Source organism: Sciurus carolinensis, chromosome 8, assembly GCF_902686445.1.
Source record: "Sciurus carolinensis chromosome 8, mSciCar1.2, whole genome shotgun sequence".
NCBI classification, from domain to species: Eukaryota; Metazoa; Chordata; class Mammalia; order Rodentia; family Sciuridae; genus Sciurus; species Sciurus carolinensis.
The window spans coordinates 270,301-286,206 of NC_062220.1; the positions used below are offsets into that span (position 1 = coordinate 270,301).

The 15,906-nt window shown below is 47.5% G+C and overlaps 1 protein-coding gene across 1 annotated transcript in view; it reads right to left on the bottom strand.

Annotated features, from left to right (window-relative positions):
• Dync2i1 (dynein 2 intermediate chain 1) overlaps nt 1–15,906 on the bottom strand; it is a 72,162-nt gene that overhangs the window by 34,022 nt on the left and 22,234 nt on the right. Inside the window, exons 6-11 of the mRNA XM_047560423.1 lie at nt 14,681–14,736; nt 12,856–12,910; nt 8,271–8,348; nt 7,256–7,472; nt 3,355–3,457; nt 796–925 (exon numbers count right to left, since the gene is read on the bottom strand). Of these exons, the coding sequence (XP_047416379.1) occupies nt 796–925; nt 3,355–3,457; nt 7,256–7,472; nt 8,271–8,348; nt 12,856–12,910; nt 14,681–14,736 (639 nt within the window). The remainder of the gene's footprint in view (nt 1–795; nt 926–3,354; nt 3,458–7,255; nt 7,473–8,270; nt 8,349–12,855; nt 12,911–14,680; nt 14,737–15,906) is intronic.

A 15,906-nucleotide genomic window follows, 5' to 3' on the forward strand; every position in this document is an offset into this window, starting at 1 on the left:
TCTGCCTTCAAAACCCTTCCAGCCCTTCCTATTTCTGTATCTAATTGAACCAACTCAGTAGGAGGTTGCAGTTGTTTTCAAGAGGTTATGATATTCCATGCTAAGTTCTGGTAAATTCACTAGGGCAACGTGTAAAAATGGGTGTGAAAAATTCATTACAGAAATTTAAATACTTAAAACAAGCTTCACAGCCTTGTTGTGAAGTTAGATTTCTACATATTTAATTAATGACTGAAAACACTGTTGGGAAGTACGAATGTGTGGGGTGGACTGACCCAACTCTGGAAGAAGAGAAGATTCAGTGCGGGCATCAGGACAGGATTTACTGAGAGAATGCATCAACGTTAAGGAGCAGCAGGCAGTTTGGGCAGAAGGGCAGGAGGAAGGGATTGGGTAGGACAGAAAAGCAGCCAGAGAATGAGGGTCCTGAGAACCAGACAGGACAGAAGCTGCAGGAAGCAGATCTGGGAGGTGCAGGCAGAACTGCATTCTCTGAGACCCTTGAATCACAAGGGCTTTGTGCTGCCTACTCACGGGAGCCTGAGCGCCAATTCCAAACCTGGCTTTCTGTTTGACTCAAAAACAGCGCTGGCCCCAGACAGAGCTGCACTCCAGGCTGGAAGGGCAGCACCTACCCTCGCCCACGCTCCTGCTCCTGTGTGCAAGGTCAGGGAGCACCACCTGGTGAAAGGCACCCTTTCCCCTCTCAGGCCCTCCCAGATGCTGAGGTCCTGGCCGCACTCAGGCAGGCAGACGTCTTAAACTTGGCCCTTAGTGAAGACACCTTATACTAACCTGCTTGGTATTTTTTTTCCCAAAGTTTCTGATATACATGTCGTATTCATTCACTGGTGGTAAATCCAAGAGAGAGAAAGTGAACGAAAAATCTAAATCAATAAGCCGAAGTAGTTTTGTACTTCGAGTCCTTTAAAACAATCAGAAACAAGACAAAGTTAAATTGAGTAACACACACAGGGGCGTGGGAGGACAGAAGGGGTCCCAGGGCTAGCTGCAGCTACTGGCAAGGCCTCACTCCCCTGGGGCATTCTGGGGTAGCCTGAGGTATTCAGTGGCTGTTAGAAGGAGCCAGGTGCGCGGCCTCCTGCAGCTGCTGGTCTGCCGCCCCCCTCACTGCTGAGCCACGCAGCTGCCACGCCTGCCACCAGCTCCCCGCATACCTCCCTGCGCTCAGCACCCACGGTGGGTTTGTCCTGGACTGGATCAAGTCCAAGGTGATCTCTGCTGGCTTTTAACCAGGGATATTTAGCTAGGCTTACTAAATTATAAAGTGTTTCAGGCATCAGAATAGTGAACCATCAGGTTCACTATTGGTCAACACCTTTAAATTTTGTCAAGTTCATAAACTTCTGCAACTTACAGAAATTTAATTTTGGGGGCTACAATCTACTAACTATTCATTTCATACCCACTTTTATTACAAGAAAGTTCCTTCCTGTCACTAAAATAACCATATATTACCTGTGCTCTTTTTTTTTACCATTTATCTTTTTAATCCACTTGGAATTTATCTTGGGTATATTGTGAAGCAGATATTTATTTTCTCCAAAATTTCTAGTTAATATACTAAATTTGTATCTAGTAGTATAAGAGCTTTTATTTTTTTTTAAATTTTCTTATTTGTTCCAATTAGTTGTACTTGACAGTAGAATGTACTTATACATTTTGATAGATCACACATAAATGGAGTGTGATCTCTCACTTTTCTGATTGTACATGTTGTAGGATCACATGGGTCATGCAGTCATTCATGTACATGAGGTAAAAATGTCTGTTTCACTCTACTATCATTCCTTCCCCTGTGTCCCTTCGACTCCCTTCACTCCCTGCTTTTATTGTTTTTTCCTCTTTTTACATGTACTGACTTAAAACACAAAAAGCACAAATGCCAGAACTCATCTGCATTTCTATAAAGTACTCCTACATTTTTCTCAGAAACCTTATTTTTTATCATCGATCATGTATGTTTCAGCCTTTGACTTTTCCTTTAAAATACCTAATACATTTTTGATCCAAGGTAATGCATGCATTCCATGTGACCCTTCCCATCACAGCACACCCAGCACCCAGGACCCACACCCAGACCCCACAGCCAGCTGGGCCCCCCATACCCAGTTGTCCAGCCACAGCTGACCATGACGCCTGACGTCCTCTCACTTTGTAAAAAATTCTATCTCATATTTATATGTATCTAAACATACTGCATAGTTTTGATCACTTGAGTTAGAAAAACTGTGTTGAACCATTTCTAAGAACGTGAATCAGGTTTTTTAAAAAGCCTCGCCATATAGCAGGAAACTTAAGTTTCACTATTTCAATGTGGGCTCAAAATATAAGGGCAACAAAAATGCAGTGAAACTGCTATGTTATTATTAATGATTTATCTGTTCACTTAGCAAATAGCTATTGCATATTTACTGAGGCCGTGTACTGAGCTAGTGATATAAATTTTTTAATTATTTTTTTCATTTGCTCCTCAGTCCCATTTGAGTTTAATACAGTAGACTTAACTTGAGAATATAAATTTCTAAATTTTACAAATTCATAAGTTCACAGTAATTACAAGTTTGGACTTCAATACCTGGCAGCACTGGGTTCAAAACTCAGCTCTACAATTCAACAGTTGTTGACCTTTAGCCTCATTCCTTATCTGTAAAATAGGTTCCCAGGGCTTGGGGTAATACCTGAGGAGACAGCAGCTGGTGGTTCTTTATAAAAAAAAAATAAGCTACAGCTAGGCACAGTGGTGCACATCTGTAACCCCAGTGGCTCAGGAGGCTGAGGCAGGAGGATCAAGAGTTCAAAGCCAGTCTCAACAACTTAGCAAGACCCTGTCTCTAAATAAGATATAAAAAAGGGCTGAGGATGTGGCTCAGTGGTGAAGTACCCCTGGGTTCAATCCCCAGTATCAAAAAAATAAAAATAAAAACAAGCCGTGATAGGTGTTTCCTAAGGCGGCCCTCTAGCCATGATGTGTTTCCTAAGGCGGCCCTCTCCACGTCTGGATGTGTAGGCAGCAGCGCTCCCTCCCAGGCTCCTTCACGGGCGTGAGGCTGTGCTGAGGTGCAGGGCCACATCAGCCAGGCTCACTCTGCTTAGCCGGCTTCTGGCTACAGGTTTACAAATGTGCAATTGTGATTCCGTGTCAGCCAGAACAGACCATGGACTCCAGGCAGCTCCTCAACAGTCAGCCAAGACCTGAGGTCGAACGTCCAGCAGAGAGCACAGAGGAGCGCAGCAGATCACACCAGAACTCAAAGAGCCACGCTGAGAACAAACTGCAAGCCCTGCCACAAGGTCCACGAGACCCCACGGCACCTCTGACATTTCACCTACTTCTGCTTAAGGGCCTGAATCCGGCTCTTCTGACGGTGCGAGGCTGTGGCAAAGTCCACAAAAATCCCACAAACAGGGGCTCTGGATGGGGAGCTGTTCACATCTACACAAGAAAAAAAGAAAAAGCAATTTGTGTGACAATGAAATATTTCTTTCAAGCCAAAAAAAAAAAAAAAAAAAAGTAAAACAATCAGAAGCACATGAAAGGGTCTACTCGATCAGCTCTTTGCTGGATGCTGACAACAGTGAGATGCTTCCACAGGTGGCATCGAAGAGGCCTGTGCCTCCCTACTGTACCAAGAACTTCCAGACAAGGCAAAACGCACTGGTCACCTACTGTAGAAGCTGATCACAATATCAGGAGTTTTAGAAATATTTAGGAGTATATATAGGGTACAGTCCTCTGCCCCAACCCACCCATCCACTCTGAAACAATGATAATGAAAAATGAAGACTATCAGTAGTGTCCCTCAGCCATGGCTTTACTTCCTGGGGTTTTAGTTACCCATTGCCTGAAAACATTAAATAGAAAACTCCAATAATAAGCAAGTCGTAGATTTCAAAGTCACATGTTGTTCTGAGTGGCGTGATGAACCCCACGCTGTCCTGCCGGGCACACAGCCTCCCTCTGCAGAGCACGCCCACGCGCTCGCCACTGACGGCTGGCGGCTGGCAGCTGCCAGAGCCACTCTCTCGGCATCACCCCGCTCACTTTCAGGGATCCGTATTTTGCTTACTAATGGTCCCAAAGAAAAGAGTAGTGGTGCCGGCAATCTGGATATGCCACAGAGAAGCTCTGAAGCGCTTCCTTCAAGTGAAAAGATGACCGCTCTCCACTTCAGGAAAGCAAGGCACATGCCGAAATTGCTCAGGTCCATGTAGAAATGTAAAGAAGGAAATGGGAGTTTGTGCTGTCACACCTCACGCTGCAGAAGCCACAGCCACGGAGCACGACAGGGCCCCGCTGAGTGGACAGGCCTTAAACTTGCGGGTGGAAGACGTGAACAGAAAACACGTTCCGACTGATGGCGACATGTTGCAGCAGAAAGCATGAAGCCTGTGAAGCCTTCAGCAAGGGGACCCCTGAAATGAGGGGCGCCAAGTCACTCACTGCATGTAAGGGATGATTCAGGGATAGCTTTGGACTGAAAGCACAAAAACTGCTGGCAAGACTGTCTGCCAGTGAAGAAGCTGCTGCCATATTCTACTTGGACAAGGAAGGGTTGGAATTTAAAGCCTTATTAATGACAGACAGTCAGCTGACCATCCTGAATCTGTTTGCTGTGAAAATGAAAACGTCCAGGTTGCATTCTAACCTCCAAATACCACCTCACTGCCCCAGCCCCTTGACCAGGGCGTATCCAGCCTGGGGCCTGCTCTGTGATCACGTCTGATCAGCAAGTGACGCAGACCCTGCTCTGGACGTGGCGCAGTGCTGCAAATGCTCTGCTCTGAACGTACGGAGTGAAGTCCTGGATGTCCTAAAAGGCTTCCTGGGATCCACTGAGAAGTTAGGGAAATCATTCATGCAGCAAGACAAGGTGGTGGAGAAGTCTGGAGGACAGAGGAAGAAGGAACAGAGCAGAACCAGTGACGTGGACGTTACCCAAATTCACCAGAGTGCTTTAAATCGCAGGACATTCAAGGACGAGAGCGAGAACAATGGTCTCCACATGGAAGGCAGCACTGAAGTCGCCACATAGCCACCAAACCCCCACAGCAGTGCCTCGGTGAGTTCACAGGAAAGCGGCGACAACCTCCAGTTACAGAGCTCTTCCGAAGGTTTCGGCAAAAGAACTTTCCACCGTGGCGCTCCCAGCCATCGACGTCATCAGGGCTCCCAGAGCAGATGATGCTCCTGACTACCACAGGAAGACGGGGGCAGCCTCGGGCTGCGTCACAGAATGTCACTCCCCTCACTTCAGCTCATCACGAGATGACGGGTGAGTGCAGGGCAATATTCTGAGAGACCACGTGCACTTAGCTTCTATTAGGGTCCATTGTTATAAGTGCTGTTATCATTAGTTTATGTTGCTGACCTTTTACTGTGCCTAATTTACAAACCAAGCTTCACCACAGGTCTGTACATACAGAAAAAACCCAGTATAAGTGCAGTTCAGTACTATCTGTGACTTCAGCACCCATGGGGGTCTCAGAATGCATCCCCCTCAGATGAGGGGGGACTTCTGTTTTCTACCAAGAGAAATGGCTAAAAATCAAGTGCAAATCAATACTGAATCAGCTGAGCACAGAACAAAGAAGAATGTGGGTATGAGCTAAGAAGACTTTCTAAAGTCTCCAAAGGTCAGGGTTAGACTAACCGGCTACTGGCTGACCTGAATGTCCATGGAATGACCAGCTCCAGTCACCACCCTTCCTGACGTAATGAGTCGTCTCACAGGCCTCCTCTTCCCCCAAGGGTCCCTGTGGTCTCCCGTGTGTAGTTATTCCCATGCTCTTGTTTATATATTTATGGCAATTGTATCTTAATCAGTCTTATTCCCCCTGGATGTGTACGCATTTATCAAGAAGAGAATCTCGCCACCTTAGTTTTCAGAACTCTGAATCCGTTCCCACACATTCTCTCCTTTTCTTTGAAGTCTCCAAGGCAGAGGGTATGGCTTCAAGGACACCACACGTCACGGTCAGAAGACCACATGGCAAGTCCCAGCACCATCAGGATGAGCTTCATGACGTGAGGTGACATAGGTGCACCTCTGTTCCCTCCCTACCAGAACGACTACCACGCAGGCCAGATACGCGGGCAAAAGCACGTGCATGCCTGAAGAGAGGCACCATTCCTGGAACGAGGAAACTGGCAGACATGTCTACTTCCACAGCATGAAGACATCCCGGGCAGAGCCGACTCCCCCGTGCCAGGGGCAGCGTCAGGAGTGCTCACTCACAGACCCAGGAGCAGGTCTGCCTCCTGGAGGCGGGTGAGCTCTCAGGCACCACGATATACCTTAGTGCACTACAAAAAGTTACCTTTGAGGTGTGCAGTTTATAACCACACTGGCCACAGGATGCAGCAGGCTATCCACACAAGATAACACCCCAACGGCTGGGTAGCCAGCATGACACAGAAAGCCAGCACCACGGGCTTCTGGCGGTGGCTGAGCAGCCACGCACTGACACTCTTGGGGCTCTGTGTGGGTCTAGTGCTCTCCACACATGCACTCATTGGCCACCCAACCTTGAAGAAGGCCTTTCCCTACAGGTACCCTTCAGGAAACTGAGGCACAGAGCTGTTAGGTGACCACCCATGGTCATGTGACTAGCAAGTGACAGAAGCAGGATCTGCAACTGCAGAATGAGGGCTCTGAGTTCTGTGGGGAGCCAATGAGGTGCACCTGCAACCCCAGCTCCGGGGAGGCAGAGGCGGGAAGATGTCCCATTCCAGGCCAGCCTGGGTGACACAGTGAGATCCCATCTCAAAAATACCATCTCCTATTCTCATAAGTAACTTACCACATCCAGATGCCACAAACCTGGATAAACAGTCCTCATTCCTTAAGGAAAGGCCCTGGTCAGAAGCAAGCTTCCCAGCACCTCCACGGGCTGCACCCCGTCTTCAAGGCACACCAAGGAAGCCCAGACCTGGTGGTCTCCTACGGGGACTCAAGGAGGGCTTCCCAGGAAGAGCAAGAGCACTGTGGGCAGACCGGCAGGAGGCTAGAGGACAAGCCAGGCTGCCCGGACAGCGGGCTCGCTCACGGCCAGCCCTGCCTGTGCGAGCACAAACTGGCCCGCACCTCTCACAGGAAGATCCTTGCTACACACGGAGGAGCCTGAGCGGCCGCAGGTGTCAAGAGCAGGGCAAGACTCCAGGGGACTGGAGGGTCTGCCTGGAGGTGCCATGGCTGCCAGAGCAGGACCTGCGCCTGCCGCTCTCACTCACCTGCCCTGGGCTCCCGGTAGCTCTCCGCTGGCTCTCGCTTCTGCAACAGCTCCGAAGACAGCTCGCCGATCCTTTCGTTTTCCGCATAGATGGCTTTTTGAATTTCTTGTATCTCCCTTTTTCGGGCTAAAGGAAGTTCTTCAGGTTTTTCTGTTAACTCAGACTCGTTGCTGCTATCATCATCTCCATCACAAACCTCAAAGTCATCTTCATAGTCCTGCAAACAATGACAACGATTTTGGCACCCTTTAAGACAAAAGCGTTAAGTAACACATGGAACAAAACACCAAAATTTATCATTTGAAACAGGCAAAGTCCTTATTACAGCTAAGGAAGATTTTATAGATCACTAATTTTAACATCACTGAATTATAAATCTGTACACACTACTGTATTTGTTCCCCAAAAATGAACCATACAACAATGAAGCACACATCTAAGCACTGTGAGTAATAAAATGTGCAACTGGAAAGCAAGTTTGTGTGCCAGGCCCTGCCACCTCGACTCTCCCGTCCACACACCAGGTTCCCTGAAGCAAGGTCTTCTTTAACTTCCTGTAACAAGTTTTCTTAGTTTAAAATTTGTGAGTCCTACAGCTTCTTAGGTGAGTTTATTCCCAAGTTTTTCATTCTTTTTAATGCTGTTGCAAATGTAATCGCTTTTTGATTTTTCAGATACAAAAATACAGTTGATGGAATACAACTGGCCCTGTGTGTTTAAGAATTTGTGCTGAGAATGTGAAAATGTGTGTATGTGTACAGTCGGATACACACGTCTGAACATGGCAACATGGCGTGCTGAAGTGGGTACAAAGTTTAAGACCTTTCAATTCTATCATTTTGTTAAACACTGTAGACATGTAGCAAGTTTTTTATGGGGAGCAACTCAACATAAGTCAAACCTTATCAGACATGGAGTGCTAAGAGTAGCAAGAAGAAAGAAAAGGACATGAAATTGCTATACAGAAGGTGAGAGCAAATCATAAGCTGAGAAAAATTTTAACTTTTATGCTTACTTCAAAATCATCTTCAAAACCAACTGGATAGTCATTAGTCCCGGGATTCTCTAAATCCACGTCTTCCCTTTCAATCTCCTGGAGGTGACAAAATTAAACATGAAACAAAAACATTCAATCACAAACTCAAACATTGCAAACAAGTTGCAAAATACATGCTTCCTGAGATTCATTTGATGTTACCAACTTCAATATATAAGTATTTATAAGACTAGCAATGCCTGACTTCAAATGCTTACAATGAATATACCTGTAATAATACTATACTGTACATTTCACAAAACTTGAAAAAGAATTTTTAAAGTTTTCACCATAAGAAAATGATAAACGTTTAAGATAGGTAGGTTTAACCTGATCTAAACAGTATGCACTATATATATATATATATATATATATATATATATATATATATATATATATATAACAATGTGTACCCCACTGACATGCACAATTTTTGTTTATATACCATTTAAAAACAAATTCAAAAAAGATGTACCTAAAGAAAAATTCCAAGAGGAAGAAAGAAAGAGATGCACTTGTTAATTTATAGGTATGACCAAAAAGAGAAAGTGGTTAGAGTAAGTGTAACCTAGGAAAGAGCGTTTCCAGACCCCTCTAATTCTAATGGGGAACAATGCATTGTGGGAACACCCTCGGGTGTGCAGCTCCCCATCCCAGGAGGCCTGCTGAGCAGTGCTCCTCCCACCTGCTCTGTGAGGAACACACAGAAGTGTGCCTGGTCCTGCCTGAGCCACTCAGATCCCACCTGGGGGAGGTGTCACTAGAGAGATCCCTGGAGGGAGGGCCCTTCCCTTCATGGAGGGGAGTAAGGCAGCAACGAGGGCACAGGGATTAGGCAGAAGGGCCCTCCAAGTCCCGGGGGGGAGGCATGCCCGCTGGGCTCTGCAGGTTGGGGGTCTGGGTCCCAAGGGATGAGAAAGAGCTTGCCAGGAAAATGGAGCAGAAACCCTTGCAAGGTTCTAAGCCACCAGGGAGGCAGAAATGCAATGTGCATCTAGAAAACTCCCAGTTCCTCCAAAATCTACTCCTCCATGTCTAATCATGGTGATCCAGCTCCACAGTTACCCCAGGAAGCCTCCAGCCTCCTCCGCACCTGACCCTGCCTGAGTGTGGGATCCCACATCTGTCCTAGGTTGATGGCTTCTCCAGCCCACCTCCCACCCACACACGATATGGCACGCACTGTCCTCACTTGGGTTCAATCCCCTGTGCCACCAAAAAAAAAAGAATGAAGGATGACCAAGGAACACTATGGACAGCCCCAGGCCCACAGGTATGATACCAAGAAAATGGACCAATCTCTGGAAGGACACATGCCACCAAACTCACACCATAAGAGATGATCTCAACAGGCCCATGTCTAAGAAGGAAACCAACTTGGCAGTCAGAAGGTTTCCTGAAACACAGAGCACCGGGCCCAGCTAGGGCCAGAGGTCCCAGGATCCCTGGCCTGTCGTCAAGGAAGATGTGCTGTGACTTCCTGTGACCTCTTCCAGAGGACACAGCCACGCTCAAGGAGGCCACACTGCAGCAACACCATGCCAGACAGAAGTGACCACAGATACCACACACCAGCAGGTCTCCGGAATACAGACGCCAAAAACCTCAACAGAACTGTGCCCAGTCAATCCCAACAATCTGTAAAAGAATCATACACCATGACCAGCCGGGACCTGTCTGGTTCAACATTCAAAGACCCATAGATTCCATTACATCAACAGATTAAAAAGGAAAAAAATTGTATGATGGTCTCAACAGATGCAGAAAGAACATCTGACAATATTCAGCACCTAATCCATGACAAAATTCTCAGCAAACTAGGAACTCAACTAAATCAAGAGCATCTACAGCTGACATCATACTCAATGGAGACAAACTCCAAGTCCTCCCAGAGACCAGGAACAAATAAGAAAGCCCTTCTCATGAGCCCTACTCACGGGCCCTGGAAGTCCCAGCTAATCCAACGGCACAAGAAAAGGAAGGAGGTATGCCAACTGAGAAGGACACTGCCCACCGATGACAAGACTGCCAAGTCTCGTCAGGCTGCACGATAAAAAATTGTTACAAGGTCTGGGGATGTAGCTCTGTGGTACAGGGCCCCTGGGTTTAATCCCTATTACCAAAAAAAAAAGACTCAATATCGACAAGATGTCAGTTCTTCCACATTTAAGCTATAGAATCGGTGAAATCTCATTCAAAATCCCAGCAAGGTATTTTGCAGATATAAGCAACTTAACTCTATTTGTACAAAGATTATTACCACCAAAAAACAGGAGAATATTGAAGACAGAGCCTCATCCCAGCTCGGCTGCCTGGTGTTCTGTGGTCAACATCTCAATGTGGGACTTCTAACTTTTGAAAGCTGGGGACAGGGCAAAGGAGAGGTGACCGGCAGAAGGGCAGTGCTCCCCCATGCCCTGGGCCTTGTAGGACATCCTGACGCGGAGCAGACAGGTGGACAGGAAGATGGAGATCTGGGCCGCAGACCCGTGGATCCCACGGTGGCTGAACCGCCTGTGCAACCTGGAGTCACACTGGCAATCGGGGGGACAGACGAGCACCCACTTAAACAGGGTGGACGCTCTCTTCAGCTGGACACGGAAGGAGGGGCACGTGTGTGCTGCGGTAAGCTTTCCTAGGACACATCCTCACACATTTGTGCAGCCCCTAGCATACGCCGTGGGCTTGGGTAACTGGGGCCTGTCAGCGCAGGCTCATCAGCGTGACAGGTGCCACTCTGAGGAGGGATGTTCACAGAGAAGGCAGCTATGCTTGTGTGGGGGCAGAAACACAAAGGAGATCTCTGTACCTTCCTTTCAATTTTTCTGTAAACTTAAAATCGCTCTAAAAAAATTAAGTCTCACAAAAAACAGATATGGTCCTCTCAGTACGCTGGCGTATACAGCCACATCTCACACTGAACCACTCACTTCAGTCATCACATCGGAAAATACCCGCCAACTGGTACGAAACACAGGCGTTCTGCACGAAAGCTGGCGGCATCGCCTCTCCCTGGGCCCTAGCGCAGCGGCCCGGGGCTCTGCATCACGTCCTTCAGTCACTCCCCAGGCAGTCACAGCACCAGGTGAGGAGGTGGGGCCTGGGGCAGGCACTCACTTCCTGCAGAGCTACAACCGTGCTGGGGACATGATGATCCAGGCGTCCCTGGGCCTAGCGCACCTTCTGCCTCGCGCCTCAGAGTTCCAGGCAAGGGCGTGGGAGTCGCCCGGCATTGACCTTTCCCTCTCGTGTAGGGTGCCAGCATTCCCCTCTGCTCTGGCTCACATGTGGTCCTGAAGATCAGCGGCCCCCGCCTAATCCTCACGGCAGAGCCTGGACCGCACCCTGTGTGACGCTCTTCAGCTCCTCAGGTCTCCTGCTCTCCTTCCACTGAATGCAGCACAGTGCTGAGAAGGTTCTCTACTCACTCAGCACCAACCTCTCCCTGCAGAGCGCCTTGCAGACCTCCCAGGTCCCGAGATGAGCAAGGCTCCAGCGTCCGAGTGTGCACGCCAATCCAGCTACTGCCTCCTGCCCCACAAGCAAATGACTTCACTGTGACCAAGGATGCCAACAGGGGAAAAGGCACGCTTCCTGCTAAACCTCACCACCCCTGCACACCGGCTCTGCTGTCCAAAAGGAATGGTAAGACCTGACAAAAGGGTATGGCCAGCGACAGCACGTCAGGTGGGACACTGCTCCCCTGACTCCTTCACTTCCGCCTTTACCCCCTGCTGCCAGCCCAGGGCGTCTGTCAGGCACAGCATGCTCCATGCTCAGCAAGCGCCTGCAGGGCGTGCCTGAGAAGGCACCTGAGCTGTGGCCTCCTGGTGGAGGCTCCCTAACACTAACACGACTTTTTGACACATTATAGGTCTATTCAAATGACTTCTCCTTGAAGCAGTCCTGGTACTTCTTGCTTCAGGAATTTGTCCCTTTCATCTAACTTGTTGAATCTGTTAACACAAAATACTCTCCTGTTCATGACTCAAGGTGAGGTGCAAAGCCTCTGTTAGGGTGTGGATGCGAGGTGTCCCCCCAAAGCTCACGTGTGAGGCAGTGCAGGAAGGTTCAGGGGAGACAGGAACGGGTGGGTCGTGAGAGTCCTAACCCAGTGAATTGACCCCTGCCGGGAGGGACTGAGTGGTGGCTGAAGGGTGGGCTGTGCCTGGAGGAGGTGGGCACTGGGCCTGGCTCTGGGGTAGACACTTTGTGTCCGACAAGTGGAGATTCTCTCTGCCTCCTGATCACCATGTGAGCCGCTTCCCTTGGCCACGCTCTCCCGCCATGATGCTCAGCCTCACCTCAGCCCCAGGGATGGAGCCGGCTGACTATGGAAGGAGATCTCTGAAACCCTGAGCCCTAAATAAACTCTTCTTCTACAGTCGTGCTGGCTGGGTCCTTCAGTCACGGCAGTGAAAAGCTGACTGAAATGGCCTCGACTTGAACCGTTTCCCTCGATCCTGTGGATTTCTGCTTCTTGCACCCTGAGGGAAACCCACACTTGGACAGGCAGGTGAGCCATGGCACCAGGCGTGTGCCGCCTGAGCGCACAGGGCCTTACCTTCCACCTTGAGCCCCGCTCTCTTCCACTACTCCTCGCTACATTCTCCGCATGCCTGGAAAGAAAGCACAACCAGCATCAAAACAGGTTTTTAAAGGAGGATGTCTAAAACATGGTGCTTCCTGCATCTCAGAGAAGGTCCCAGCAATCATCTGACATGATTCAGAAGAGCTGTGAGCTGGCAACATCAATGCTACCATCTTCTCACATTTTCACTGTGTTGGCAGTAGTTCAAGTTAGAAAACACCTTCAGTAGATGGGAACTCTGAGCATTTTAACAAATGTGTGTGCAAATCTACAGATCTTTAGGAACTCCTGAAATTTTCTATAATTTTTAGTCAATCCTGAAAATTATTTTATGTTTAATATAATAATATTTATACTTCCACACTAAATGTTTGCACTGAAATATTTTCTTCTGGTGGGGGAGGAACAGTTACCAGGGATGAACCCAGGGGCACTGACGCACTGAATCAGACCCAACCCTTTTCATGTTTTATTTTGAGACAGGGTCTTGCTACATTGCTTAGGGCCTCACTAAGTTGCTGAGGCTAGCTTTGAACTTTCAACTTTCATGCCTCAGCCTCCTGAACTGTGGGGATTACAGGCATGCACCACCATGCCTGGCCTAATTTTTAATACTTTATAATGTTAGCAGGGCCTAAAATAAATCAAATTTCAAACTGATCCTCAGTTTTTACAATGTATATTCAGACCAACTCAGTACACACCGTGAGTTAACAGATCAGAGTACAGCAAAGTCCCTGGTGCACTCTAGCAGATGTGAGTTTAAAATGTGGATTCTGACTCCCTGGGTTTAAGTGCTAGCTTTTTCAAGCTTATAAAAATTTGGGAAAGACATTTAACTTGAGTTTTTCCAGAGCATGAAAAAGGAACTTACAAAATACGGCTAGCTGTCACAAAGAATCAGTCATAATCTAGAGCTCAGGGCTAGGGACGTAGGTCAACCGTAGAGCACTTGCCCAGCATATGTGTGGCCCCGGATTTGATCCGCAGCAAGATGAAATGAACGAAAATAACCAAATGAAATAAATAAAATCTAGAGCTGATAAACAAAATGAATTCACACATGTACTCCAGGCACCGGCATCACGGTTCACGGAGCATCAGGCTGGCGCGGGCCGTGCACACCTGACTGGGGTCTACAGGTGAGAAACACCACCCTTTACACTCACAAGCCGCAAACACTGGGGAGGGGACAACCTGCTGGAGCACCAGGCTTGCTTGCACCTGGGAAGGAGTCCAACTGCCCACCATGGATGCTCTGAACTCGGGCAGAGGAGGACCACCCCTCCCACGTCAACAATCTCCCAAGTACACTGTTCTCCCCACAGTGGGTATTCATGCTTTAAACTTGTACGTGCAGCGGGTGTGGGGGTGCATGCCAGCAATCCCAGAGACTTGGAAGGCTGAGGCAGGAGGATGGCAAAGTTCCAGAACAGACTGGGCAACTTAGCAAGACCTTGCCTCAAAACAAAAAATAAAAAAGGACTGAGGACAAAGTTCAATGGTAAAGCACTCCTCAGTTCAATACCCAGTACTAAAAAAAAGAAAAAAGAAATAGGAAAAAAATTTATGAGTAAATACTTAAAAAGCAAAATAGGAATATAGCAAGTTATGTCAAGTTTCTGACATAACTTTTAGTATAGCTAAAAGAAAATTTGGAGGGGTTAAATCTAGAGAAAATAAAGTTTAACTATGATTCATTCCCATTTGCCAGTTCTAATCAAACCTAACAAGGAAACCTGTCTTAAAGCATCCCATGAGAACTGCCACGCCAAACAGTCAGGATATACTTCCTTACTGGTTGCCAGTCCCATCTCTTCTCAGACTTGCTCCTCGGCTTCTGTGGTCGCCATTCTATCAAGAAAGGAAGAGTTCCACACCCATTACGAGGTGCATCACAGTGCACGGCGTGTGGTCACCCACCCTGTAAGATAAGCACGCATTCAAACCCTACTTGGAACTGTCTTTTAAAATAACTATTTACTAGCTATTTTGAGTGAATTATAAAAGTAATATGAGGAAAATCTGTGAAAGTGTATTAAATTGGGTGATTATACATCACCTCAGTAAGTATGAAAGCCATCCATTTCACATAAGTAACACATTATGCACCAACAAGTTCCTCACACTGCTTAAAATTGTAAACTGAAACCAAGAGACCCACATCACATACCCACAGAACAGAACCGTTAAGCAAAGGTATAGCCCAGTGCACGCATGAGGCCCTGAGTTCAATCCCCAGCACTGTGCCCACACAAATTTAAACAATCTTCTCTCAAAGTGAATATTTTTAAAATAAAATTAAAACTCTTAGATGGTATGTCCATATGCACAGGTGGACTGTTTGGAAAGAACAATGTTGCGCTGTGAGTCCTGGTGGGCAGTGCAATGCAGAGGTGGAGGCAGGAGACCATTCCCTGATGGCGGATGGACAGGGTGCCTCTTCAGGTGAAGGAAGGCCAGAGACTTGGGAGGGTTCCTCAAGAAGCACAGGGCAAGAAGCACAGGGCAAGAAGCACAGGGCAAGGAGCAGAGGGCTGAGCCATCCACCCAGACAGCTCCATCTACAGGAGAAGGCATGTGTCTCAAAGATTCAAAAGAGGTAGCAATACTCACGCTGGCTTGGACCTATCAGCTCAACCTCAAAGGAAACACTCTCGGAAAACAATCAGAGTGCGTGCTTCAGCAGCACGTGCACTAAAACTGGAAAACAATCAAAGACTGTACTGAGCTTTCAACATGCTCATCACAAAGTAATTAATAATAAAAATGTTAATAAACTTAGTATTCAGCATTATGCTACTTGTTGAATAGATGAGCTTCTGATCACATGATGGAATATCAGATGGTTTTGGTTTTTGGATTTTTATTTTGCAATACTGAGGACTGAACCTGGGGTGCTCTACTACTGAGCTACATCTCCATCTTCATTTTTTTTATTTTGAGAGTCTCATTAAGTTGCCAAGGTTGAACTTGAACTCGGGATCCTACTGCCTCAGGCTCCCAAGTAGCTGGGATTACAGA